The 27351-nt window shown below is 36.2% G+C and overlaps 3 protein-coding genes across 9 annotated transcripts in view; all 3 read right to left on the bottom strand.

Annotated features, from left to right (window-relative positions):
• HOXC4 (homeobox C4) overlaps positions 1-27351 on the bottom strand; it is a 94775-nt gene that overhangs the window by 52001 nt on the left and 15423 nt on the right. For 2 of the 6 annotated variants that reach the window (XR_004648393.1, XR_004648397.1), the window contains exon 1: positions 14600-15123. The exons of the other annotated variants lie outside the window; for them this stretch is intronic. The gene's annotated coding sequence lies outside the window, so the exon portion shown is untranslated. Of the gene's footprint in view, positions 1-14599; positions 15124-27351 lie in introns of those variants that run through there. 6 annotated transcript variants of the gene reach the window in all.
• HOXC6 (homeobox C6) lies at positions 753-7325 on the bottom strand. Of its 2 annotated transcripts, none has more exons than XM_034792810.1 (2): positions 3309-7325; positions 753-2551 (listed from the first exon to the last, which is right to left on the bottom strand). In XM_034792810.1, exons 1-2 carry the CDS (start codon positions 3706-3708, stop codon positions 2211-2213), a joined length of 741 nt encoding a protein of 246 aa, XP_034648701.1. In that variant the 5' UTR covers positions 3709-7325; the 3' UTR covers positions 753-2210. The 2 variants fall into 2 exon arrangements, with proteins under 2 accessions (XP_034648701.1, XP_034648702.1); XM_034792811.1 differs by having other exon boundaries at positions 753-2527.
• Positions 20215-25795, bottom strand: HOXC8 (homeobox C8). Its single transcript, XM_034792812.1, has 2 exons — positions 23598-25795; positions 20215-21823 (listed from the first exon to the last, which is right to left on the bottom strand). The coding sequence occupies exons 1-2, from the start codon at positions 24031-24033 to the stop codon at positions 21531-21533; spliced, it is 729 nt and encodes a 242-aa protein (XP_034648703.1). The 5' UTR covers positions 24034-25795; the 3' UTR covers positions 20215-21530.

The raw sequence follows: 27351 nt of genomic DNA, 5'->3' as shown, positions 1-27351 counted from the left end.
CAAATCTGCTGTGTATAGCTGCATATTTTATATATATATATATATAGGTACACACTCTAGCTCTGTGTATCTCTCTGTGTGCGTTATGTTATGTGTTAATATCAGTGTATGTATTCAGTGTCAGTGAATCCCATAAAGTTACCTCCCCATAAATATTTCATGGCTTAGGTGAATGAAATAAACACGTACAATGCCTTATCTTCGGTATATGTGAAAAAAAGCTCTTAAGTATTAAGCATGGGCTGTTTCTGTCATGTATCTACAGTAATGACCGAAAGTTTACAATTTCTATTACCTTTACCACTGCAGTTTACTGTTTGAAGAAGTAGAGAGTCCTGTGCTTGATGCTTACTGAAAATCAAATCTCCTTTCAAGGGTATTTAGTTAAATGATTGCATTAAAATATGATTCCTTTTACTAGACTGCCTTAAGACTAGGATACGTGCGTGTTGTAATATACACACAATGACAACCATTAAAATCTATTTCAAGGTTTGTTGCTTTAAATGTTATGACAGCTCATATACATACACTTCTAATTTTTCTATTAAAATGCAGACCAGGGAAACAACAGTTTGTTTATTTCTTTTTAACTTTCCTGTTTTCTTTACTGTGTAGCAAGACTATTGTTTGGTAAATGCATATTTTGCTCTCCTTTCTTATGCCGTTTTAAGTAACGTACACAAGCGGAGGTGGAAAATAAGCAAATTATGGGATTATAAAACGCTCCTGATCTTTTTATTTCAACCGAATTCAACCGAATCCTGGTTGTTTAAGACAAACTCTAAGAGTTTGGTGGGGCTTCCAGGAAAGATATGCCCCTAACGTACCACCATATGTGTTCGATACAGAATGTACGTACCACTGGTAAATGCCTTTGTACTGAGTATACCACAGAGGATATAAAATATAAGTTGTGTTCAAGCCTTCCTAACATATTATATAAGTCTGCAATACACCGTAGTGTAATATTAGCATTGTTTATTTCATAGTATGATATTGTCAGTTACCCTCTACTGAGTGCCAGCTTTTCTATAAAAATGGTCTAAGTAAGTCTGGGAAAGTGTGTGATTGCTGAAAGCTGGGTGTTCATTAGCAATTTCAAATGCATGTGTTTATTTATTTATTGAATAACAACAACAAACATTCTGTGACCTGTGAATTGCCTGATGAGGATTGCAATAAAAATACTATTTGAACTTTGGAAATCCATTTTTTTAATCAGGAATCGAGAGGTATGGCACAGATTTGTGATGCCCTTTAACAATACAGTAACAAGACTAAATAAAGGAGACAAAGCAAAATGTATACTTCCCCTTTTGGAATACCTTTGAATGAGAGAAGTATGGAGAAGGTGGGGGGGGGGAAGGAAAAAGGAATTTGATTGTTAGGAAAAACACAGAGAAAATAAGTGAACTTTCTAACAGGCTGTTATCAACATGAGGGGTTCCAATTGAATCTCAGAGGCCAGTCTGTAAACTTTAAAAATAATATTCAGTTTTATTAAATACTCAACAATAGTCCTCTGGACATGATCTTTATACATGAGAGGGTGTAACACAAGATTTTTTTTCTACTGCTATAGACCTCCATTCACTTTATACTGTTGAACATTACAGTGCTAAACATAAATATAAATACAGATACCACAAATACAGCTAAAAATATTCACACATAAACTGTCACAGTTTGCAATGATGAGCCCAGGTAGTGTTTAAATACAATTAGGTTACTCTTGAAAATGCTATATTTACGTGGAAAGAGATTTCAGGGAATTATTTTCAACATGGTGGGAAACTCGTTTTTTGGATAATAATAATAAAACAACTGCATAGAGTCCATCTTACAAGGATCATCCCAACACAACTAGGCAACACTACAGGGTGTTCTGCCTTCTGCAAGCCAATTTCTTTTTAGGAAGAAAACTGTGTTCAAAGTTAGATAAATAGGCAAGATGGGGGAGTAGGTGAGGGTTTATAGCCAAAACCTAAAAGGGATTGTGGAGCAAGTTATGAACTGAATATTGGAGAGTGTGTGTGGGGGGGGGAGGGTGAGTGTGGGGGAAGGTCTGTCTTTCATGTCCACGTTTGGCTCTTATTTTTTTTAATGTAGCCAAACATATAACTTGTGCCAGTGATAAATATAGAGTGTATGTGGGGAGGGGTGGGAGTGGGGAGTAGGGGGGGCATGAGGGGCTGAGCCGTCAATTTTCACTCCTTTTGCTTTTCCTCCTCTGTCTCTTCTCGCTTCTCTTCCTTTGCACCCAAGCTATCTGCAGCTGCCCCAGCGCCTGCGCCGCCTCCCCCAGACAGAGTGGAACTCAAGTTACTTTCTTTTTTCCATTTCATCCTCCTGTTCTGGAACCAGATTTTGATCTGACGCTCCGTTAGGCAAAGTGCATTGGCGATCTCAATCCTCCTCCGCCTTGTCAAGTAGCGATTGAAGTGGAATTCCTTTTCCAGTTCCAGGGTCTGGTAGCGGGAATAGATCTGGCGACCCCTTCTACGATCCGCTCCATAGCCGACTCCTAGGGATTCAGAAACAAAGCAAACTAAAACTAATTAGTAATATATATATACCTTAGCGAAGATATATCTATTTTGATCACTGCAATCACAAAATCGATTCCCCTTCAACCCCCTCCCCTCCATCCTACATCCCTATTGTCAACCCCCCCCCCTCCGTCCCCAGTTCTTAGCTCCTGTTTACCCAGATTCAAGTTATCACACTCAGCCCCTGCAGCACAAATGGTTTCTAATCTAGGCATGCTACTCCTTGCAAAGCTTTGGAGAGTCTTGTTTTAATTATTCCCCCCCCCAACTAAAGAGAGAGACAGAGAGGGAGAAAAGAAAACTAGGGTTTCCCCCTAAAGTGTTGCCTTAATTACTAGAAATAGACTCTTCCTCTTTTGTGTTAGCAACAAAATTTCATAAATCCCCATGTAGAAATCTGTCACAGGGAGGGATCCTTTTTACATAACCTCCCGTCCCAATAAAAAATGTACTTACTCACCTATCATTAAAACTTATTTTACCCAAGTAATATTTTGTACTTAACTCAAAAGCAGAGCTCACTGCACTTTATTATAGATATTTTACACTCTCGAAGTCTTTTAATTAGAAAGAGCATAACAAGCCATATTTGCTTGCAACAACTTAACAAATAAAAGGCCTGTAGCGGCAACTGTGAAAGAGCTATATTATTGTTTTTATGGGGCCATAAAAAGTAGCTGAGGCTGTTCTGCTAGGGAGATGGTCGTAAAGATGGTTCAGTTTATTTAATTTATATCTCCAAGCTGTAAAACTTACCACTGTGGGAGTTCATGCGCTGCATCCATGGATATATTTGAATGCTAGTTTTTTGTTCTTGCGAAGTGTTCCTGTTTTGGTCACTGGTAAAATCCTGTGCAATTGAAGTCTGTGTATTGTGTCCCATAGAATTTTGCCTGCAGCTAGAAAGCATGTCTTTTTCTTGGTAAAAAGCATTAGATCCATAGTCATATGGTCCTCGGCTGGAACTAAACACAACATTATCTTGCGGTGAATAAAAAGGAGAAGAGTAAATCCGGTTTTGAGCAACGGCTGCTCCATAGGTAGAAAAATGCCTGACGGGGTCATAAGCCGTTGAATTGAGAGCTACATTGGGTAGCACATCTTGGCCACTGGTTAGATGGCAAGATAACGATGGGTTTGTAAAATAGGAATTCATATCTTCCTCTATACCTGGGTGTATGATTTCTTTAATATTTATTTCTGTCTCCAGTTTGTAGTCTGAACTAGATTGTTATAGGGAAGGCTCTACTCCAGGACAGACAAAATGACAAAGTCAGCTGACCTGATTTGAGCCAATAGGAAGCTAGATGTCAAGAAAGGGAAAAATTGCTTTTGCTTGTGTTGATTCCCCAGTTGAAACTAAGTATGCATTGAAAGTAAGTCTTGAAAATTCTAAATATAAGATGGCTTAGAAGAAGGAGAGCAAATATTAAGTGCGTGGGGGGAGATTTTGAAGGGGGGGGGGACTCTTAGGGAAAAACCACATCTGAATTAAATTTGAAAATTTCACAACCAAATCTAACTTTCTCTCTCTCGCTCGTTCTCTTTTATTATTTTTTTTTAACACTGAGCTTTTGAAGCACAGAATTTTTTATGGTTTCCTGATATCTGATAACAAAATAGCCCAGAATTCAAAGTAATACATCTCAGGTGCCCACAGAATATTAATTCAGAAATTATCCATCTTTCTTCGTTTTCTCATGGAGCATTGGTCAATATTATGGAATCAAGTGGTTGTGTTCTTTATGAGAAAATATCACATAAAGGGAGCAAAAAGAAAAAAAACATGGCGACTGCTCAACTGATAATGTGGCTTTTAGAGCATTCCTGAACTATGGATTTGGAAGGAAGTTGCAATAAAAAAAGACAACATTCCGAATTCACGTTAGTCTGGAAGTTAGACGTTCTCTTTTAGTGCAGTTTGACATTCCTGTCCTGAATATTTCCCTTGTAATTTTCAATGGTTGGTACTGTTAGAATATATTTACATTTTCAACAGGAACCACAACAAAACTCATACTTTTCCTATTTGCAATTTAAGTACATTTTGAGGTATTGGTTGAGGACAGCACCTCGTGTTTACGTTTACAGAAATTTATGGTTTCAGATATTTACAACAGATTTAGGAAACTTCCTTTGCAAATATTTAGTTAGATTAAAAAGGATTATATTATCTCTTCTCTTGGTGAATTGCATCTAGAACTAATTGAAATGAAGGCAGCTAATCTAATTTTAATTTCAATCCAGTCTCATAAATTGCTCCTTAAATGTAAAACATACCTGCTGATCTGTAAATATTGCAAGGTATATTCATCATTCTCGTGGCTTGCTATTTAAAAATTCAATTATGCCAGGAAACCCTTGGCCTTTTTCTTCACGTACACATTTTATTTTAAATTTAGGACGTGTGTAGAGTGGTCTGGTGAGATGCAGGCTCAAAGTTGCAGGGTAAAAATTCGAACATCTGAAGGTGTTTTCTTGCTATTACTCAATATACTTAATTCCTTTTTAGCGATGTCTCCCCTAAAAGATTTTAGTTGACAAGGAAGAGGGGGAAAGCTATATTTCCCCCCTAGCTATAACAGGAACCCGGATGCCAAAGGATTTTATGATCTTTTTCCTCTGTGTAACAAAGCAAAGTAATCAATGGTGGCAATAAAGCCATAAACGAGAGTACAACTGGAAAAAAAAAGCTCGTGTATTCATCTTCTATAACATTAAGGCTTCCCTTGAGTGTCACTAGGAAAATAAAATAAAGTTTCTAACCAAAAAAGAAGATAGCTGGAAGTACACACCATGTTATTTAGCCCATGTGCCTTGTTGCTGACCATAGTTTGGCTCCTACTCTACAGTGTTTAACTTGTGACCAGCCTAGTACAGATATACGAATTATGCCCAATGTGAAGATTTACTGGTATTTTTTTAAAAAAACGAAGTTTAGTTTGGTTTCTTGTCTCCCCACTCTTCTCCCTCTTCCCCAGCCATTATACGTGGGGATTTATGGAAACAAAACAAAACGGAACAAAAAAGCTACATATGCTATCCCCCTGGTGTTGACATATTGCACACCCAGCCACATACACATGCAGATGCATGTGTCTGCATATACATATATGTTAGATAGATTATAATTGTGAATATATGTATGTATGTATATGTCCTATAGGAACAATCTCATTTGAAACCATGGTTACTTTGGAAACCAACGATTGCACTGCTTCCAGATATGAAACTGGGGCAATGTACAATAAACTGAATGAATGCATGCATGCATGAATGAATGGAGATCTTTTGCTTCCTCTTGATATGTTGCCTTACCTTATGTATTACTTATGGTCCAAATGTACTTGGAGTGTAAATTGAAAGTAGCAGGAATCTTTGGAAAATATACAGATATGATCCTATATGGGTGTGATTCATGTAGCTTCTTTCACCTAAAAACATGCATTTATAATAATCCCAATCTTGTTAAAGTTTTGGGAAAAGTCTTGGCTTGGAGGGATTAATTTTTGTATAGGTGCTCCGGGGCTCTTGTATTAAAGACCTGTGTGATACCCGTGCGACTAGGAGTGGAGAAAGTTAAGTGTTTTATTACTTCTCTAAACAGAGGGCAAGGCTTAAAAGTCTGGTCGATTTATAGTGAACAGTAAACAGCTGCCGTAAAGAAACTTAAAATAGAATGCTTTCCCTCCTGAAAATCAGATTTCTTGGGAGAAAAACTCCTGCAAATATAAACGAGGCACCATTAGATTATGTTCTACTGGTTGCACTCCTCTGTCTAGCATTTTTAATGCACTAGATTTTTATTCAATTTATATTTTAAACAGTATTGGGATTTCTCGAAAGTATTTAATCAAGGTATGTCACTAGCAAAAGGTATTTATTATTTTCCCCCATGAAAACATGTACAGGGAAATATCTAGGGCTATTTCTGGTTAAATTGGTCTGCAAACAATTATGTAAACTCATCAGCAGAAGCAAGAACAGATGTTTTATTAAAACTGCTACACAGCAGTGGAAATATGCACAAGTCCTCGAGTAGTTCTTTAATAGCAGTTGCTCTTTGTTCCCAGAAAATAAAAAGCCCACAGAAATCTGATATAACATCCACTTCTCATAAGCTATATCTCCCCCCATGCACACACACATTTACCCCTCTCCCCACTCTGATGTTTACAGGGGAAAAAAGAAAAAATATGTATAGGGAGAATTTTTCTCTCTCCCAGCTATAATTAGCGAATTGATGAACTGATTTAGAAAAAGGCTTCAAAAATGCAATCCCAACACATGTGTTTTCTATCCCCACTAATTACTGAAAGGAAACAAACCCAGATCGTCCTCCCCCCCGCAACACCCTACAGACTTAATAAAATGCTACTGTCATGTTCCTATTCTGCCTAGATCCTGAATGCAAATTCAGACGTCTGTTTGTTTTAAGAAGGAATGAGTTTGTTGTTGGGTACAGTCAGAATGACCAGTTGAGGCTGATAATACAATTGTAGTCAAAAACAATCACACTGTTAGCCAGAGCATTGCCTGGATGTAGAAATCTGCTTATTCATAAATACAGGTTGTGTCTGGGTGCTTTCAACATGCACCAAAAGTTAATATAGGTCAGAAGTGTTTACTTGATGTTCCTGTGCAGTATGAATATACATTTTAGCATTCTGTATGTGGGAGTAGAGAGAAAGTGTTTATATTTTCAACACACATATTAGAATTCCACGTGTGTGTTTGTGTGTGTGTGAGAAAGAGAGAGAGAGAGAGAGAGAGAGAGAGAGAGAGAGAGAGAGAGAGGAGAGTGTGTGTACAAAGAGTTTATATTTTGAATATATATTAATTATATATGTGTATGTGTGTATGCATATGCATTATGTATACTATATATACATTATATAAAACGAATGTGTATAGTCAAACTAGAAATTCTTTCTCCACATACACACCTATACATACATGTAGAATATGAATGTATCAATACGCATATATACACACTTACACATATATAACATATAAACTATATAAAGAGTGGTGGTGTGTATTTATATCTGAGCTGAATATTTTGTAGTTGGTAGATGTAAACACGTGATGTCATTAAATATCTTCCTGATTTTAGCTGATCTCACCTCATATATGTTATCTCGGTCTTTTTTTAACTTGACATGTAGTGCGCACGTGAGTTCTTGCCTTCTAATTATTTTTTTATCCCTTTTTTTTATAGCACGGTCTTTCCTAGTCAAATATCGCTTTTATTGTAAATAGCTCTTATAAAAAAGAAAGAAAAAGAAAATCTGTTTGAGGATTACTTGGCACATATGCGCCATGGGCCACTATTTCCCAACATGAAATGTTTTGCATTGTTTTGAGTCGCTTCTTTCCTTAGTTATATTGCAGTAATTAAACCCTAGGACGAACAGTCTGGCAGCTTCTGATTAAAATAGAAGAGGAAATCTATCCTTCTACTGCATACTTTCTATTCAGCGCTTGATGGACTGTTTAAACTTTATTTCAATGTCGCAGACAGATAGTTTTGAAAGAGGCAGCCTATTTGGCAGGTTTATTTGCCACTTCAAGGCATCTTCTTGACAAAGACGCACAGAGCAATAATTAGCAATAATAGAGCTCTTTCTTTTTACATTTTCACCTCTTTCCTAGAATACTTTATTATTATTATTATTATTATTATTATTATTATTATTATTATTATTATTATTATTACATAAACCCTATTTCTTCAGTCCTGTATGCAAGTGTGTCTAATATCTCTAAAGACAGGTTATAAAGACTATATTTACCTTAAAGTGCATTCCAAGTTTGGTATAATTAGAAGGAAGATTCATTGCTATGCACTAGCCATTTTATTAATTTGGTTGCATGGCTGATGGAAATAAGTTTAAATGTATTGTTATTTTGAAAGAAAGAAAGAAAGAAAGAAAGAAAGAAAGAAAGAAAGAAAGAAAGAAAGAAAGAAAGAAAGATTCTGCCCGACGCCTCATCCTCACCACACAAAAAAAGTTTCATGTGCGAACATTTAACCTTTAGTTCCAAAATGGAAAAATAATAGTTCTAAGGTAACATGGGAGCATAGTTTTCTCAGATTTGCAACCGCCATTCTGTAATCACTGCACGCATTGCCAGAAAAAAAGAAGACAGAATTCTGGAAACTGTCAAAACACATATCTCATAAACAGGAAACTGGGAGATGGCGGGGGTGTGGGGGGGGAGAGAAGATAAATTAATCTATTTCACTCTTTAATTTATTCCCTTTTTCTACCAAGGTTTGAAGTTCTTTCTAACATTGTTGAGCGTTTGTTTATATTCATTTGAATTCATATTGCAACTGAAATAGATGGTTATTATGCCTGAACTACTATTTCTAATATGTGGATTTATGTATTTTTCCTTACCAGATTTATTGATGGCCCGCACCCCAACAAAAGAAGCCAGAATCGAAACCTCTCCGCAGAAATGGAACTTCTCTTTGTCTTAAATTGCCAAGTAACAATGTTGCTGCTAAAGTTAGCTTCAGCACCTTCACATGCTATGTAATGATGAGTAATGCATGGATATATTCCAATTTTCAATGTAACATTACGTCAAATGTTTGCTAATTAAATGCACTTATGAATAAACATTCTCAGTGCTGGGGAAACCCCAACGTGTTGATAAACGTAAAATAATTGAGTGTTACATTGTGTAATTCCAAAAAAAAACAAAAAAAACCACCATTTTATAATCTCCTTTACAAAAGTACGGACAATTGTTTCATATTCCATTTGATCCAGGAAAATGTATTTCTCAGCCACTATTTAGTTTGACGAATGAGTGCATCAGACTGCATCTTATGTATGTCATGCCTTACATGTTAAAGCCAGGTACCACTGCAAACTCCTAACACCCTGTGCATTTCAGAAAACTATTGTTTAGCTTGGTTATTCTGTCTGGTTGCGTGAAAATACCCCCTACTATCATGTTTTGGTGGGGTTCTTTCTTTCTTTCTTTCTTTCTTTCTTTCTTTCTTTTTACATTTAAGATAGCTGCATTTATGACGTCACAGAGTTGACGCGGGCAATGGTTACTAGCTACAATTATTAAGAGTATCTATATCTATAGATAGATAGATATAGATACACAACTATTTATGCTCGGTGTACGGATTAAAAATAAAAGGAATACAATTTTATTGCGTTCTGGAAGGATAACTCACAATGAAAAATTGTTGTCATTAACTATAGGCAGCTTTATATTTTATTGTTCGCAGATTCTAAAGCAGAAATTTAATCTTAGGTCGCAAGTAAAAAATAATAATTCAGGAAACAATATTAGTTGCCTTAATGATGCTTTTTCAGAGGCGATCACTTAGACAGAATTAAACTATATATTTGGAGACAACCTCTACGCACTTTGTTGAATTTATACATTAACATTGTCTTTAATCGAGCTACAATGTAATATTCCAGGATTTGCTTAAATACACTCATATTTTCAAGAGGGGAAATATCGTTCCCAAGTTGACATGCCTTATCTATTTTTATGAGTTCACGTACATTGGAATGATTTAAAACACGGTAACACGGAACGAAAGGGGCTTTAAAAAAGAAAGAAAAAAGAAAACTTCTAGTGAATGGGTATAAAGTGCAACGGAGGAATTTCAAATAGGTTTTAGAAGCCAAACTTTTTGAAGTACTGTTCAGCCTAGTACCTTAATAGGGGGCCGTTTATGGACATTCCAAGGGAGGTGGGGAGAGAAGACATTGCTGACTCTTTTAAGGTACTAAAACTTCCTTGCAAATCCGGCCTTTATTGTAGTCCAGCATTACTCAAGTAAGGGTATTTTGCCCACTCCTCCCCACCTCACCCCACCTCCCCGCCCCCACAAAAAGGCACCAAATTGCAAAATTGCTGGTTTGCAAGTTTCTGTCACTTGGTGGCAGTATACAAAACAAGTAAACAAAACGTGCAGATATTTAAACACTCGCTCAGAATGAAAGGAGGAAAGAAATTCTCTACCTGTGGAAACAAAGCAATTGTACAACATAGATCTAGGAATCGCATCTTATTTCAACGCTAGAAATATACAGTGGGTTTGGGTTGGTTTTTGCCCCTTGGAAATCAACTGTCTTAAATCTGACCAAACCGAATCAGATTCTTGGTTAGACTTTTCCAGAAAGGTGTGTCCACATGCGACAGACAAAAACAAAACCAGAAACTGGAAACACTGTATGTAATCTCAGATTCATCTGACTTTAAACATCCCTTTACCTTTCTCTTAGAGCTTCTTGCTTGTCAGCTATTTTCTTTTGGTTTCTGTTGATAACTGAATACGCACTGAGATGTCTAAAGGTCTTTCTTGGCTTGTACATAAACTTTGACAAAGATATTTATCATATATCCTTGCAATCATATTAGCTTTAATCTATTGATCTACATTTCTGTCTAAACACTTATTGACGCTATGTCCGTATTGTATTTTATTTAACTATAAACTGGACACATTATCTACAGAGATACATTGTCTCTAGCATCACTTTGTTTCCCAAAGCTCGGAACTGCTTAAATGTAGGAAGTCCTTCTGTGATCAAACCTTAAATTCATAGGATTAAACTGAAATCTGCAAGAGATTCTATTCTATTTTATTTTATTTTTAGTAGAGTTAGTAACGAGAGATCTAACTTTCCTCCGGTAAGACCAGGAATTCCTTGATACCCCAGTATTAGGCATTTTTAAAAATCTATATATATGATTTTTCTCTAATTATTTTATCTCATAACATTCACTAAAGCTTTAATTTTGTCTGCTCCAAAGAGATCTTAAATGACTAGCCTCAAGTATTTCTTTCTCAAAAGCATTTGCTGGACAGAATTTCGAACATAAATATAGTGAAAAATAACATTTATTTGTGTAGTAATGACCGAGATACAAACCCCATTGAAAATCGTACTTAACATTACCACAGACAGGACTTACACTGAATACAAATGTTAATGTATAATATATTTCTATATCACGTACTATTTCTAGATAACGTTTGGGCTACATTGATTCGTCGTACATTGACTTACTCCAATTGCTAACATTTTCAAAAGTTTGTAAATTGTTTTACAAGTATTACTATACTTGTATGTTTATAACGTTATAATAAAAACGTATTTTTAGCATTGTAGCGTTGCATAACACACACCCCCACACATATACACACCCATTTAGCATAATCTTTATATGTAGCTCAGAATCTTGTCTTTATATATTTTACCATTATATAAGATAAAATATATAAAAATAAGATTTATCATAATCTTATCCTTAGATAAAATGATGAGAAAATATATACACATATAGTTAAGAATGTGAAGTCTTTCTATTAAAATACAAATGATGTTATCCCAAACATTCTTATGCATTATATTAATTATAGAGCCTAAATGCTCATATTTGATATATTTATAATATAATAAAATATGAACATTTACAACAACATAATTTACATTTCAATAATGTGGTAGAATCCTGCACTTTTACACAAGCTCTATCTGTAGAAAAGCTGTTATTTTTCTTCAAGTATATGTCAATAACACGTGGTGATTTTATTATAATCCCTCCTGTGTAGTGATGCTATAGATAAAAGAAGCAATTTATTTCCTCTGTTTTAGTCTGTAAAACTCAGAGAATATAAATCATTACGTTATTCCTCCTATACGTACTAAAATGTTTCTCAGCATTGCCAGTATATGAACGATGACAATCCGTCAGCCTAAGTAGAAAATCAATACATCAAAAATTGTTTTGTATACCCAATTCCAGGCCTTGCAGAGCTGACAGTGGTTATTGTAAACAGTAAATGCAACTATTGCAATAATATCTCGAAGGAAAGGGAACAGATTTTTGGTCCCATTAACCACAACTCAAGAGAAGAATGCAGATGTATTTAGACTGGAACCCCTAAAAGATACTATTTCTGTAATGAGCTGGTTCCAATAAACAGTCATTGTTTGCTCAGAAAATGTCTTTATGACTATACGGATTGCAGACAAGGGCTGACACAATGTGTTTGCAGTGAACAAACCGAACACAAAATTGTATCTCTTACTTTAAAAAAAATCTTAATTCAGTATAATCCAATTGATTCTTCCTTTTAAAAAATGCCTCCGAGACGTATGCCGCAGAAATTGTCTCTATGAAACATTTAAAAAAAATTAAAATACCTCTTTGCGCTTACCAAAAAGCGAAAGCATTTTGGTGACGAGAGTGGTGTTGTTTAAACAGGCCAAAAGAAGAAGATAATTTTCAGAATAAAATGCAGGCATAGATAGATGGATTTTAGAAGGACAGTAGGATATAAACATATTATTAATGTTTTAAAATTTTGCAATCTATGTCACACATAGAAACATAGAAATGAAATTAAGAATCATCCCCTGGTAACTTCCAAAACACTTATCACATTAGATAATAATAAACCCCTATGTAGTCTCTTGAAAGACTGAAATACAGAAGAGGTTATTTATTTATTTAAGGGCAGAAAATGCTAAATACTTCACTAGTGGCAAGTTTTACGAATCAATCAAATCAACTTTAACGCAGAGTCCTTTCTAGATGCCTTTTTCCACATATTGTATTAATATGGAAAGGGGGACAGTAGTAATTTATAATGAGACAGGAAGCAAGAATTGTCTTTGTCACCCCTCCCCCATCCCACCCTTAGTCACAACAATGTCTGGCTTATCTTTTACTTCATGTTGTTATTTAGGTACATTGTTTTGTACTGTAACTTTTACCAACAGGAATTTCTACTACAAATCTAGAGATGCTTTTTTTCATGAGGGGCTGTCATGTCAGGAAAGAAAGGAGATATATACTTTCGAGGAAATTAAGCTAATACATTACATACATTCTTAAATTAAACCAATACACATCACATATATTGTTCTCTCTGGAACGAGTGAACAAATGAATGGAGAGAGCGAGAGAAGGAGAAAGAGGGGGGAAGTATAGGGAAAAAGATTATAATTTAAATTACATAGCTTGTAACTGAACAACAATTATTTCGAGAAATTAGAAGACAGGAGAAAAATTGAAGACTGCATAAAATGTAAAGATCAGCGTCATTTTAAACAAAGTTATAATTATAACAATATGACAACATGAAAACCAATATAAAAATATCCCAGAAGAAAGTTATTACTATACAAAAACAGAGGGTGGAATAAATATTTGAAATGGTTCCTTCTGGGACGAGAGAATACAATGTAATCACCGTAATCATATTTTTAAAGTCTATTTAGACCAGAAGGCGGAGTTTGTGAATAAAGGACGATCTCGAAATTTAAAAAGTACTTAAAAATAAAAAAAACTCTGAGGGGGAAGGCGGCATCTCCCCCTCCATTTCAATCATTTGTTGAAACCCGTGGGGGCTGGGCGAGCCAGTCTGTGTCTGATGCACACAAATAGAAGCAAACCCATAATTGCTCATTAAAAATGGCACTAAAAAGCCTGCTCCGGCGCTTCCTGGATGCGGCTGGCTGCCTACACTGCGCATGTGCGCTAGATAGTCAATGATTGCCTCTTATTAAAAGTTTGGACTGGGATTATTTTTTATTTCCATGGAAAATGTCGCTTCCGGGTTCTCTGTTCTCTCCCCCCCCCCCCCCACCGCCCCAAGGTTCCAACCGAGCCCTTTCGGCTCCTTTAGTTTAACCAGTAGATCAGATGTTTTTCTTAGGCCTTTCAGTACGTCTCTTCCCCCCCCTACCCCTTCCCCACCACAGCACCACCCCTGTTAACACTGCCCCATTGTACATGGAAAGGCAGACTGCAGCACGCATCTCTGTCTGTCTCCAGCAAACCAGCTCCCCACCGATGTGACATCACCACCCGTAAACCCTTTTTTCACCGAATTAACTACATTTGTGCCGATCCTGACCATATTCTATCATATCCAAGCTACACCCCTCGCCTACCCCTCGCTCGCAAAACGATGCATCATTATCTTTAACACCCATTGCTATGGATCATTAGTTACACATTTTAGCCAATAAGGGAACACTTACCAATGTTGCCTGTCTCCCCCTCTCCCACTCTTTCTCTCTCTCTCTCTCTTTCTCTCTCTCTCTCTTTCTGTTCCACTGACGCTGCAGCTCAGCTCCACAGAAAGATTAAAAAAAAAAAAAAGATGGAAAACAAAAGCAAAATAATTCTTCTCTGGTTGGACAGGGGGTGGGGGGAAGCTTGGGAAGGCATCTATTTTTTTCTCTTAAAAAAAAAGGTATTTACAACTCCTTGTGCCCCTCATCATTGCATCCTCCAAAGGCAATGTATTGCGTTTTGCCCCTAGGGGTGGAGAATAGGAGGCGGCAACAAGACGCAGCAGTAAACTCATTATTCCCAAAATGCCCAAAGCAACCAACAATTCCAACCCCAAGGAGGGAAAAAAATCTAGATTTTAAAAAAAATAATAATAATGCTAATAATTAGGTGGGGGAAAAATACCATCCTATCCCTGGCACTGCTTGGACTGTTAAAGGGAGGACTACTGTGAAAGAGTCATAAGAGAAACCACAATAAAAAGTTCACGTTCATGGATGGAGTCCACATGACTTCCTGTGGCCAATCCAACTTGTGATTCAGTCGTAAACTTTTATTGCTTAGCTGTAAATTTTCTGCAAACAACCAGGAATGCGTTGCATTTTTGTGACGAGTGCAAATGCTCTCGTCTGTCGCCATGTTTATACAATTCTTTTTTTTAATATTAGTAATTTTTTCTTCTCTCTTCACCCCTCCTCCCAATTAAAGCAAGCAAATTAATACTGGGTATATATAAATACATATATTTATATATGTATATACACACGTGCGCGCCCGCACTAGATTTTAATTTCTGAGCATTAGTGCCTGTCTTAATGTGGAGCCTTTTTTGTTTGACCAGGGAGATATGGCCTTCACAATATAATGTTTTTTATTTTTATTATCACTAATTAATTGGGCTACTTAGAGAGCTCAAAATGGAGGAAGGGTGGACTTGAAAGAGGCAGGAAGGAAAAGGGGTTAACTGGACTGTTTAAAAATAAAAACATTATAAAACCGTGTTAATTTTCAGGATGTAGGAAAAGCTAAATAACACTGTTTGTGTCTGCAAGCTCCTCCAGCTAACCGAATTAAACCGTGTAGTAACATCTCTCTGCAACACAATATTCTTAGGAAAGGGTGTGTCCACTTTCCCTGGCAAACTCAACACAAATTTGCTATCCTCAACCCGTCTTTGGCTTTCTAAATTATAATAATTTTGCTCTTTGGCATGAGCCAAACTCCATACCCTGTCCTGGGATATTAAGATTTTGAAACGAGTGAAGTTCTCCAAATAATAGTCAAAACTTGAGCAGTTGATGCGGTATTTACCCATAAACTCCCACATTTTTAACCTAAATGTTGGTATGATTTTTTAAATTAACAGCTTCCGATCCAATTTTACAGTTTCATGGACGGATTTTTTTTAATCAGTCTGTGATTGGAAATCTCAGCTAATACTAGTTCTCAAGGAAACATCTCAGAGTCTGGTCCTTTCATTCAATCATGCGATTGGATGGGCATGAATTATATAACAGGCGATATTATTTTTCTTTGAGTTTTTAGTTGGGGCCTATGCAAACACTTGAAAATATTGATTTGGAGTCAAAACGATTTTTTTTTTGGTCGGGTACAGGCCTGCTTTGATCCTATGGAAACCTCCACAAGTCTGCAAATAGACAACCGCAAAGACCAGATCTGCTAGTTTAGATTAAATGCTACACTTTCCCCCTCTCTCCCCTTGCAGAAACATTTTACAATCCCAACTCCTAGCTTCAGGGCCAGGCATGGCAGAAAGCTTTGGGGGGAAAAATACAACTTTGTCGCAATAACTGAACATGTCATTTGTCATGCATTTTCATACCATGCTCCCGTATTTCCAGAGTTCAATTCTGCAGGTACTTCTGGTTTGCTTGCTTTTCTTTTTTTTTTTTCTTTTCTTTTCTTTTTTTTCCTTTTTTTTTTCTAAGTGTGTCTGTCTGTCTGTCTGTCTGTCTGTCTATCCGAACAACACAAAGGATGTAATACAACCGGATGGAAGGGAAATTACTTTATTCACTTTACAAACCACCAATAAATTTTATAACAGGTAGTTAAAAGTTACGAGGGGGAAGCAACCACCACAACAGCTCTAAGAACACAATGGACTCCTCATTTTCCAACGAGTAGACCAGAGAATAGAATCCATACAGTGAACAGGAAATTTTATCCCTGCAAGGCAGAGGGTAACCTGTCCGACACATTTCCCCCCGCCCTTGAAACATTAGGGCCCATGACTTCAGTATTTAATTCTCATTCCCTTTATCCAACAGCCTTGTCTGGAAAAATAGCCTCTCGCTTCTTTCCTTGAATTAAATATTCGCGAAATCATTTCCCCTCCCCACACCCCTTGGAAAAGGTAAAAGGGGATCAAATCTAGGAAGAAGTCTGTGTGTGTGTGGGGGGGGGGGGGTGGGGTGGATATGGCAGCTAGAAAATGTGGAAGGATTCATTTCTTTCCAAGTTTTGTTTTTCAAACTTTCCGTGTTCATCCTCGTCTTTTTTTCAACCCATCCTCCTGCCTATCTGCATGCAGTGCAAAAAATATAAAATAAAATAAAATAAAATAAATGCCTGAGAAATTCGTTGCCTCTAAAATATAATCTTTGCCCATTTCGAGTATAAAATCTAAACGAATTTTTTAGCCTAATGGCTGCATTGTCATGTAGCTGCTGCTATGATTAGAATAATAAATTAAGGCAAAATGAGCAATATGCTCAAACTCAGTTTTTTAAGGAATTACATTTTTCACAAATCACAAATGGAGATCCGAAGGAAATTTGATTGGCTAATAAAAAGCGTGAAATAGGATATTTCTCACTTCAGGCGGGTAGATGAGTCTAATTTCAGTAATACTGAAGCAATGATTGTTTCTGAATAAGCCACTTTGTGAACGGCGTATCTTCTTTCAAATTACTTTACCCCATAAAATGGTCTTTTCTCCTTTTCTATTGAAATGGTGGAGTGATTACAAAAATAACCGGATGTCAACTGAAGATGCGACTCTGTTGTGTTGACTAGACAGCATAAACATTTACCCCAAAAGTTACTGCTTCACTTGTACTTTCAATAATTTAACTCCTAACTCTTTGATAGATGAGTGTCGCTATGTGGTATTCGTTCATATAAAACTACTTAGAGATGTGGATTTAAATATGATGGATAGACTGCGCATACAGCTTTTTTAACAATTTTAAACAGAACACTTTGATAAGTTATCTTTCTTCTTTGAACCTCTCTAAGAACAGTATGAGTTCGTCAAGACCTTTAAAAAAAAGTATAGAAATAGCACAAGCTGCTTTCTGCAAATGCTCCTTAACATTGCTATCGAAGGTGTGAAGAGCATAGATCCATTCTCTTGAACCAAGCGGAAGAAAACTACGGTGTTGTAAATGGTAGATGAATAACCCTGAAGAGTATACCTCTGTTAAGATAAACCAGCCTATTTTATGCCTAATAAAACAGTTTACCTTAAGTGTCTACATTCGAAATGGAAAAGTCTATAGTGATCCGTATTATGTTTAGCGCTTTAATGGAGAAAATGAGTGCATGAATATATTATGTCCACTCTAGAATGTGCAATAACATAGAAGTGTGTGTGCGCTTGTGTATAATTCTAGAATTCGGGAGTGGAGGGAGTGTATACTGAGAATTCGATAGATAGATAGATAGATAGATAGATAGATAGATAGATAGATAGATNTACTGAGAATTCGATAGATAGATAGATAGATAGATAGATAGATAGATAGATAGATAGATAGATATTCCAATTCTACCTCACCCCCAAATCTGCCCTAGAATTCTATATAGACACATTCTTATTGCATATGCACATGAATTTTGTGTTTGTGTTTTTAACATGAATAATAGGCACACATACAATCTGCATTAGAATTCTAGAATGAGACAGTCACCCGTCCTTGTTCCATATGCATATGCATATGCATTGTTTGTGTTTGTGTTTTGAACGTGAATACATGCACGACATACAATCTGCACTAGGTTTTTAGAATGAAACATACGCACATTCATATTCCATATGCCTATGCCTTGTGTGTGTGTGTGTTGAGCATTTATATATGCATACACACATAAACGGTACGAGAAATCTAGAATTACACTTACACATAGTCATATTGCACAGACACATGCATTATGTCTGTGGGGGTGTATGGCTATACATATCAGTATAGGTTTAATATGTAATAAACTAGTTCTTCCTCCTTGTATACTCTTCCTGAGCAGTGTCCAACATTTTCAATTATTTGAAGCATTTAAATCCTTTAATCTTGGTGTTTTGGGTTAAGAATGTCCCAAACCCCAGTCTCTTCTCCAGACATAGTTCAGGGCATCAGGATGTATCTTAGGAATCTTGTGCTTTCTTATCTATACTATCGTTGTAAACAACCCGTCACTTTTATACCCACTACGACTATATGATGTAGTCCATTTATCAACAGACAAGAAAAAAAGAAACATTTTCGAGAGCAGCATATATGGTTTAACAAAATGACGCTGAGGGGCATATTTATAATATTCCTATTTTACAAAGGGAAGAACTGAAGTCATCACATTCAGGTTTTATTGGAAGAGATTCAGTGTCGTGTCACTTGGACATCTTCAGGTGCAAGAGAGATAACTGGAATTGATTTATTTATTCATAAAAATAATTTCTGATTTTGCATCTGAAAAAGCTATTCATTGCTTTCATGACAATTTTCTTCGTAAGATGCTTATAAGGGTTTCACTTAGTTAACTATATTCGCATACAGTCCAAGTATGGCTTATGAATATCTCTACAACGTAGTTAAAGCACATTTTAATGTATACATAATCTCTTTCCAATCTCTCAATCGCTTCATAACGATCGCTTGCAAGTAGCAAATTGCACATACGTATGACATGAAAAATTCTGAATCTTCTGGGTTATTGTAACCTCATTTTGAGCAAAGAAAGAAAGAGTGAAGGATTTGCTGCACTTTAGAGCTATGGAAGACTAGAATGTTACACTTTTGAGACCTTTCAGTAGAAGTTCCCAGCTGAGGAAAGTAAAATAAAGCTATTTACTTTTAATACATTGTTCTTTCTCTCCTCTCCCTCCCTCCCCCATCCACCCCAAGGAAGAACTATAGGGTAATGTGGACATGCGTAGGCATGTTTCATACCAAGAGAAGAATTTTAACAATGAATATTTCTGGAAGCTTGCAACTTGAAAATGGAGTTTAAAAAAAAAAAACCCTAAGACTACATATCAGTAAACAATATTGCATTGGTAATGATAATACCAGGTTTTATTTGTCCCCCCCCCCCGCTTATTCACCATGTCTAATTACCCACATTTATTGTAGTTGTGCCAAGAGTCAGACATCCTGATTTCCTTGCAACTTAAAGATGGCTCTTGGTTTTGAACTGTGCGAGCATGGGGACCAGTAACTTGAATGTATGAAATATTACTTGGGACTCATTGGCATCTCCTAACTGTGTATGTGTGTGTGTGTGTGTGTGTGAATGGTTTTAAATTAATGCATAACAATTTACGCAACTCAGCCCTTTTAAAATCTTTTTTTAATTATTATTATTTATTTATTTACGTAATGTCTCACGTATACAATACAAATCCACGGTGTCCAGAAATTGGCTTCTGGCAGAAATTGCTACATTCAGAGTTTGAACACGCAGAACTATGCTTTTACATAAAACAAATGACTTTTTTTCCGAGCATGTTGCATTAACAGATAAGTCAAGACAAATAGATAACTATACATTCAGTGCAATTTAGTTCTACACTACTTTATAAGCACAATAAAATAATACAATACTGTGCGTTCTCAACTAGGCAGTTTCAGTTGTTGGGAATTTTTTTTTCCAAGAAAATAAGCAGCAACAAATACAACAAAACCGCATTACAAATACTTTGAAAGCATGACTCCTTCTATAGGTAGTGAAAAGTACATTACAAGGTTTTTTTATTATTATCATTTTATTTTATGCTACTTAGTAGCTTGCATCAGGGCAAAACGCAGCTCGCTCGCTCTTTTCCTTTAATAAATTCTGACCAAGTAAAATTTAGGATATGTAAGCCCCTTGTTGATAATAGATTTGTTTATTATTGCAGGTTTCCCTTTAGGTAGTATATTAAGAATTTCGAGTGCTCACACAGTGAAATGGTAAACAGTGCCTATATAAATCATGAAATGTTAGGCTCTTAGCCTTCATGTTTTGGCCTACCGAGACATAGGCGTATAGGTATTATCTACATACAGATATATTCATATATAGCTAATATGTGCGTGGTGTCACCTATAGTCACCCACCAATCTTCCAATTCAGACAGGCAGCTAAAAGTTAAATGATAACTGGGTATTAGCACTGAAGATATATAGATATATATAGATATTAAAAATAAGCTAAGACTACCAGAAAGCAATATCATACTTCCCCTTGGATCATGAATGGGGAAAACCAAGGTAGAGAAGAAATACTATTCTAACCTATTAAAACAAATACATAAGATGCATACATTTATATATCTATCTATATATCTCTATCTAGATAGATAGGAGTGGGAGTAGGGGGAATCTACTGTTTGGAGATGTGGCATTTGCTTCAATGATTGGTTTGTGTTGTTTTTTTCCCCCCTCCTGCTGTTGTAATAAAGCCAACTATATATTTATGAAACCAAAAATGCAGCTATATATATAGAGAGAGAGAAAAGTAGGGGAAGTTGTTCTATGACAATAAAAAAGGCTACAACTGTTTGACAGGTAGTTACTGCTGTGTGAGGCTCTCCATTCTATACTCTATAAAAGCAAATGACCGTCGTAAACATCTCGATTTATCATCTGCCATAAAACGAGACTTCAAGGAGCTGAGAAATCAGTCCTTGCTTTCTTCTTTTTCCTCCTCTTCTTTTTCCTCTTCTTCATTCCCTTCTTCCTCGGTTTTCTCTTCGTCCCTGGCCCCCGGGAGCTTGTCTTTGTTGTTTTCCTTTTTCCATTTCATTCTCCTGTTCTGGAACCATATCTTCACTTGCCTCTCCGTCAGTCCCAGGGCGTGAGAGACCTCAATCCGCCGCTTCCGTGTCAAATAAGGGTTGAAGAGGAACTCTTTTTCTAGCTCCAGGGTCTGATACCGGCTGTAAGTCTGCCTGCCACTGCGCCTTCCGGGAGCTATAGAACACAAACAACATAACTTGTTAGCTCTCTCCTTGTGCTTTTTTTTTTTTTTTAACTCCTTGCCTGATCTTTCCTAGAGACACTGGTGGTCTTCCCTTCTCTATGCCTGCAGCCCCGAAATAAAACAAACTATTTATTTGTAATAATAATAATAATAATAATAATAATAATAAACCCTAATCATGCTCCCTCCCACCCCAGACCCTTCTTCTGCAAAATATCCACCTCTTGTTTCCCTTTGCAAATGTAATTCACAAAATATATCCTCCCAGCTTCCTAATATTTGATGGATTTTAGCTGTGGTGTTAAATCAAATTAAACAAGTTATGTTTTTTAAAAATATTTTTATTACTAATCCAACCTCTCCCAGCCCACTCCTCTTCTGCAAAATGTCTAACTGTGGTTTCCTTTTGCAAATGTAGCTCACTAAATATATGTTCACAGCTTCCTAATATTTTTGAGCCCTGAGGACCTGCCTTTTTGTTGGATAAGCTACCTCTCCCTTGTGTGTTTGTATTATCAATGTGTGTGTGGGTGTGTATACACATATAGAGATGTGTACATATGTGTATGTATATACATACACAGGAAGTGTATTGAAAACAGTTACATAAATAGACATTTACAACAACAAAAGAAAAAGGGCTTATGTATCTGAATCTGACTCCTTACACTCCCTTCTGCATAGTGCTTACTCGGTGAGAAAAAATCATAGATTTGCTAAAATATCTTATAGCTCGAAATGATGACATGTGGTTACCTGTAAATCAAAGTTTTGATAAATAACGTTTTCCCACTTTATGTCTAATTTAAGCCTTTTCTGGGCCAAAGCCTAAAAGCGTTTACAAGGCAAGTGGGTCTTCTTGGGGGCTGGGGGAAACTTTATTGCTTAGATTGTCCTTTAAAATTAGCACTCGATAGTCTAACCTTCATATGTTTTGAATTAACAAGCATTATATACAATCTTGAGGCTAGGGGAGAGAAACTTGTACTTTGAAGTATTTAGGATTCTGTATAAATGAGGAATGGTTGCAGTTTACTTCATCAAACAAAGTTCTGTTAAGTCCATTTTCCTTTCTCCCTTTATCTTTTCCTGTCCAGGACAGTAGAATGTTCCCTCCATCCCACCCAGCTCTGAACTAAGTTCCCCTTTAAGTTTAACTTGTATTTAATTATATATATATATATAGAGAGAGAGAGAGAGAGCTAGAGATAGATAGATATAGATATAGATAGATATAGATAGATAGCTATATAGAGAGTAATACTTTACATATATACCTATATATGTGTAATGTTTTATATATATATATATATATATATATATATATATATATATATATATATATATATAAACATACATATGTAAAGTATGAATAATTTCCTTATGCAAGTTCCTACCTTTTAGCCTAAGTCTCCAAGCGGTTAAGAAAGGCTCTATGACATTTTAAAGAGCAGTGTATTATCAACATGCAAATAACCTCGTGGGAGCTGTATCTTATTGCCTATCCTCAAGGCAAGCAATAAAAAACAAGTTTTACTTTATTGTGATTTAAACCCTTTGCACAGTATCACCTTGCTGTCTCTCTAGTAACTGCTGGCTTGTTTGCTTTCAAAGGACTTCCTAGGAAGAAGAAATATTATTACAAAACTGCTCATTTCTTTCAGACTTTACAGCCTATGTCTATCTTTTTTCATATATAGATATATATATAGATATAAAATAAAGAAAAAACAGTTAAAGGAGGAGAGAAAAAAATGTCCTAACCGTGTGGTCTCATCCATGGGAACATGAGACTGGGAGACGAATTTTGATTTAAATGGCCTTGTCCCTCGCTAGAGTTACTGTTGGAAGACGATTTACAGTCAGGATATTGTACAACGGTCGCCTCTTGCTGGGCACCATAAAGCGACTGCCTTGGTAGAGCTTCATATCCATAGAATTTAGACGCGTCTCCGTGACACGCCAAGGCGCATGGGTTTTGCTGGTATCCAGAGTTAGAGATGCTGGAGGTTCCGTGGTGGAAAAACTCTTGGACATGGTGTGAAGGGTGTTGGAAGCTGGGAGCGGTAGCGCCCGGACCATAAACCAGAGCATGGCTCCTGCTTACACTTTGTGGAAATCTGCAGTCGTAGTAAGTTGGTTCCAGCGATTCACCGCCTTTGTACTTGGAAAAAAGAGGATTTACAAAGTAGGAACTCATGACTTTCGCATGAAAAAAAAAAGTCTTTAATTCTAGGAGATTAGTGCTAGGCTCTCCCTGGACTGTATAAAGTCCTGAGTTTAGTGGCTTTTTTTTTTTTTTATGAGCTCTCAAAGACGTTTCATAGTGCCTGAGTGTGTATACGGCTGCTTTATGCCTCTTAATGCTCTTGACTTCTCTTGTATCTGTCGGTAGGTAGAGCTCTCTCTCAGTTTGTCTGTAAGTTGCTCCTTCCCTTTAACACCATAGGCAAATTCCTCAAAATCCCGATGGTGTGGCGCTTTCACACGCGATTTGTACTCATCACTCTTCTACACCAAGACAGGCTAGAAAGAAAATGACAAGGATTTGGGGGGTCTTGAAGGGGGTGAAGGGTACGTGGAAAAACCAGCCTTCAGAGGGGAAGGGGGAAAAACATATCTAATGAATGAAGGAGGGTTATGAAAGGTGCGCATTAATATCTTTAGGTGCTTTTTTGCAAGCGAGCCTCTTCACTTATCTCAGCAAATACATGCGCCAGCGAGGTCAATTTAGGTAACCTCAACAGGTAAAAGAAACGCCAGCCAGACCAATTCGGTGTCAATAGAAATATTATTTTCGTGGCGATATTTTGATGGGGTTTAAAGACAAACAGGAAACCAACTGAGTGTTGGTTACGTATTTACAGCGAGGTTTTCGTCTCTTCTCTTCTGACACTACGTCTGTAGGGTTATGAGTCGGCACCCTATTCAGCTCATTGGCATCCCTTCTTCCTATTTTTGTTGTTGTTGTTTGTTGTTGAAAAATCGAAATGGAACAAACAAACAGAACAAAAAGAGAAGCTGCCCCTATAGGAGACAATTGGTTTGATTGGTTGGTTATTGTTGCCCTATTTTATAAATAAATAAATAAATAAATAAATGAAGAGTCTGGGATTTTTTTTTCCTCTTCCTTTTGGACCAACCATTGAAAACCCACCGCTGAAAATAACAGGAAAGCATCATGTCAAGGAAATAAAGTAAACAATGCATTTAAGAAAGCTACTTTTGAAGAAAGAGAGGAAAAATGGGACAGAAAGTATGAACTCTCTTTTGTGTGGGTGTCTGTGTGGGTGGGTGGGTGTCTGTGTGTGTGTGGTTAGGGTTGCCTTTAAAAATCGACATGTTTCTAAATCACAGACAGTTGTTTCCATGTTTTAATTTTGCAGATGCTGCTAAAGCACCTATTTCCCCCTCTAGTTTCCCTTCACTATAAATGACCATTCATTGAAACCTTTCACTTGAGACACTTCATTTTATGATAGCATTAAGGAACTCAGACCATTAAATATAGGATAAGCCAGAAGTCTTCCTCTTAAAATTTTGAAGGGAAAAAGGTTTGCAAATTAATCCTTCCTGTGCTGTTCTGCAGCTTTTTAAAAGTGAAAAAATCAAAGTCACGTCTATAAATTATGGAGTGATATTAACTGTCAGCGTTTTCCCTTCAAATATTTCCAGCGATCGCTTCAAATTTCCCCCCATGTTCTTTTTGAAAATGCAAGTTAATTAATTTCAGAAAAGACCTAAGAAATGCCAACTGTTCTGAAGTGTGGAAGAGTGAAATACATTTTAACCCAAACTTACGAAGATATTTCCCGGGTTCCAATTCTTCATTTTAGTGGCATGAACTAGTTAAAATATTTGGTGAGACTGGCATTTAGGTGTATTTTTTTTTAAGTAGACATCTTTTCAGGAGGGAGAAAATAAAACAACCCCTTCCCATGTCTATTAGGTGTCCCCAAATAAAACAAACGATTGTATTTTCTCTTTCAAAAAGCTTCACAAATTGGAATTTTTTCCCCATATATACATATATATACGGAGAGCAATTTTCCAACCATATCGTAGGTTATGACTGAAATGAAAAGATACGTGTGCGGTGAGCAAATATTATCCACACATTAAAAATAATTATAAACAGGGTAGAATTAGCATGTCGAATTTTACATGAGAAAATGTTATGTCTCATTAAACCCCTAAAAACAATTTAAAGGGGGAAATAAGCACCTGGGGATATAAACGCCTTAATTAGCAGCTAATAGTCAATGTAACCATTTTACAGGGATATGATCAACCTAATTCCTACTTTTAAATACCCAATAACTAAACATTCTATACATGGCGGTGGATTTATATTTAATGACTGAGAATTCAGATAGTCTCTTCTTGAAATTAAATTATGTGACTGAAACATTAGCTGCATTTTTAGCCGAATGTGCATTTGTGTGATACCTAAAGATACACTAAATAATGCAGACTATTTATCGAGCCGTATGAGGGCTTAACAATAAATGTTTACCTTCAAGGTCCATGCAAAAAACATTCTAATTAAATCAGTTATGTGCAACTCTCAGATTTTCCTAAAAATATCTTGACATTTACGATCCAGGGAAAGTACTGTTCTTTGTCTACAGTTTTTTTTTTTTTTTGGTTTGTGTGTGTGTGCCGCCACGCTTCGGAATGTAGCTTTATAAATTTGTCTGTATTGTAGGATTAGATTTTTTTATTGTATTTGTCATGGGTGCAAGTTAATGTTCTGATCTTACTACCAAAAAAAATGTTACGGCTTCATTTTTTTTTTCAGAAACATATTCTTGAAAAGGTGTAACTTGTGTTAGCTTTAATAAAGAAAAAGACTTCAACAAAACAGCTTTCTCCGCAAGCATTTTATATATTTACTAGTTGCTGCTGGACTGAGGGACTCTGTGTCTCATCAGATATAATTAACTGATATTTTTTTTAAATCTATTTATTGAAAGACTATTTTACCTAAGAATCAGAGCTTTGCTATCACCTTGACAGTTTCTAATGTGTTTGCTTTTCCGATACACATTATAAGCTAATTTACAAGTCATAGGTGAGGGAATTTATACATATTTGTTTTGATTTGTTTTTCTTACAACCTTTTAGAGGCCTAAAGGTGTAATAGGATGCGTTGTAACTTAATGGGCCAAACGACTTCTAATATTGAACAACAGCGCCATCTTGCGTTTTCTTTAACCAAGATAGAGAGAGAGAGAAAAAAAAGAGAGAGGGAGGGAGGGAGAGGGAGAGAGAGAGAAATCCCTCTGTCAAAAAGGAAAAGGAGCGGTTTCTTCAGCATCTAAATCAGATTTTATATATCTATATCTATATATATAATCTGATTTAGATATATATATAAAGATATATATAGATATATATATAAAGCCAAAGAAAACTGTATGATTTGACTAAACTGTGAAGTGGCTATGGGTATACTGAGCTTATCAGAAGGCATTTTATAACCAATAATTACACGAATTTCTGATTTCCCAGAGAG

The sequence above is a fragment of the Trachemys scripta genome, chromosome 16 (genome assembly GCF_013100865.1).
Source record: "Trachemys scripta elegans isolate TJP31775 chromosome 16, CAS_Tse_1.0, whole genome shotgun sequence".
Classification (NCBI taxonomy): domain Eukaryota; kingdom Metazoa; phylum Chordata; order Testudines; family Emydidae; genus Trachemys; species Trachemys scripta.
Note: the sequence above shows the minus strand (reverse complement) of the source record. Positions and strands in the feature narration are given on the sequence as shown.

What these genes read in the sequence shown, in the direction of transcription:
- HOXC6 (XM_034792810.1), bottom strand. Translation starts at nt 3,708, where the DNA reads ATGAATTCCTATTTTACAAACCCATCGTTATCTTGCCATCTAACCAGT. An exon ending in GCGCATGAACTCCCACAGTG is followed by an intron (nt 2,552 to 3,308) that starts GTAAGTTTTACA and finishes AATTAGTTTTAG; the next exon opens with TTTGCTTTGTTTCTGAATCC.
- HOXC8 (XM_034792812.1), bottom strand. Translation starts at nt 24,033, where the DNA reads ATGAGTTCCTACTTTGTAAATCCTCTTTTTTCCAAGTACAAAGGCGGT. An exon ending in CCCATGGATGAGACCACACG is followed by an intron (nt 21,824 to 23,597) that starts GTTAGGACATTT and finishes TGTGTTCTATAG; the next exon opens with CTCCCGGAAGGCGCAGTGGC.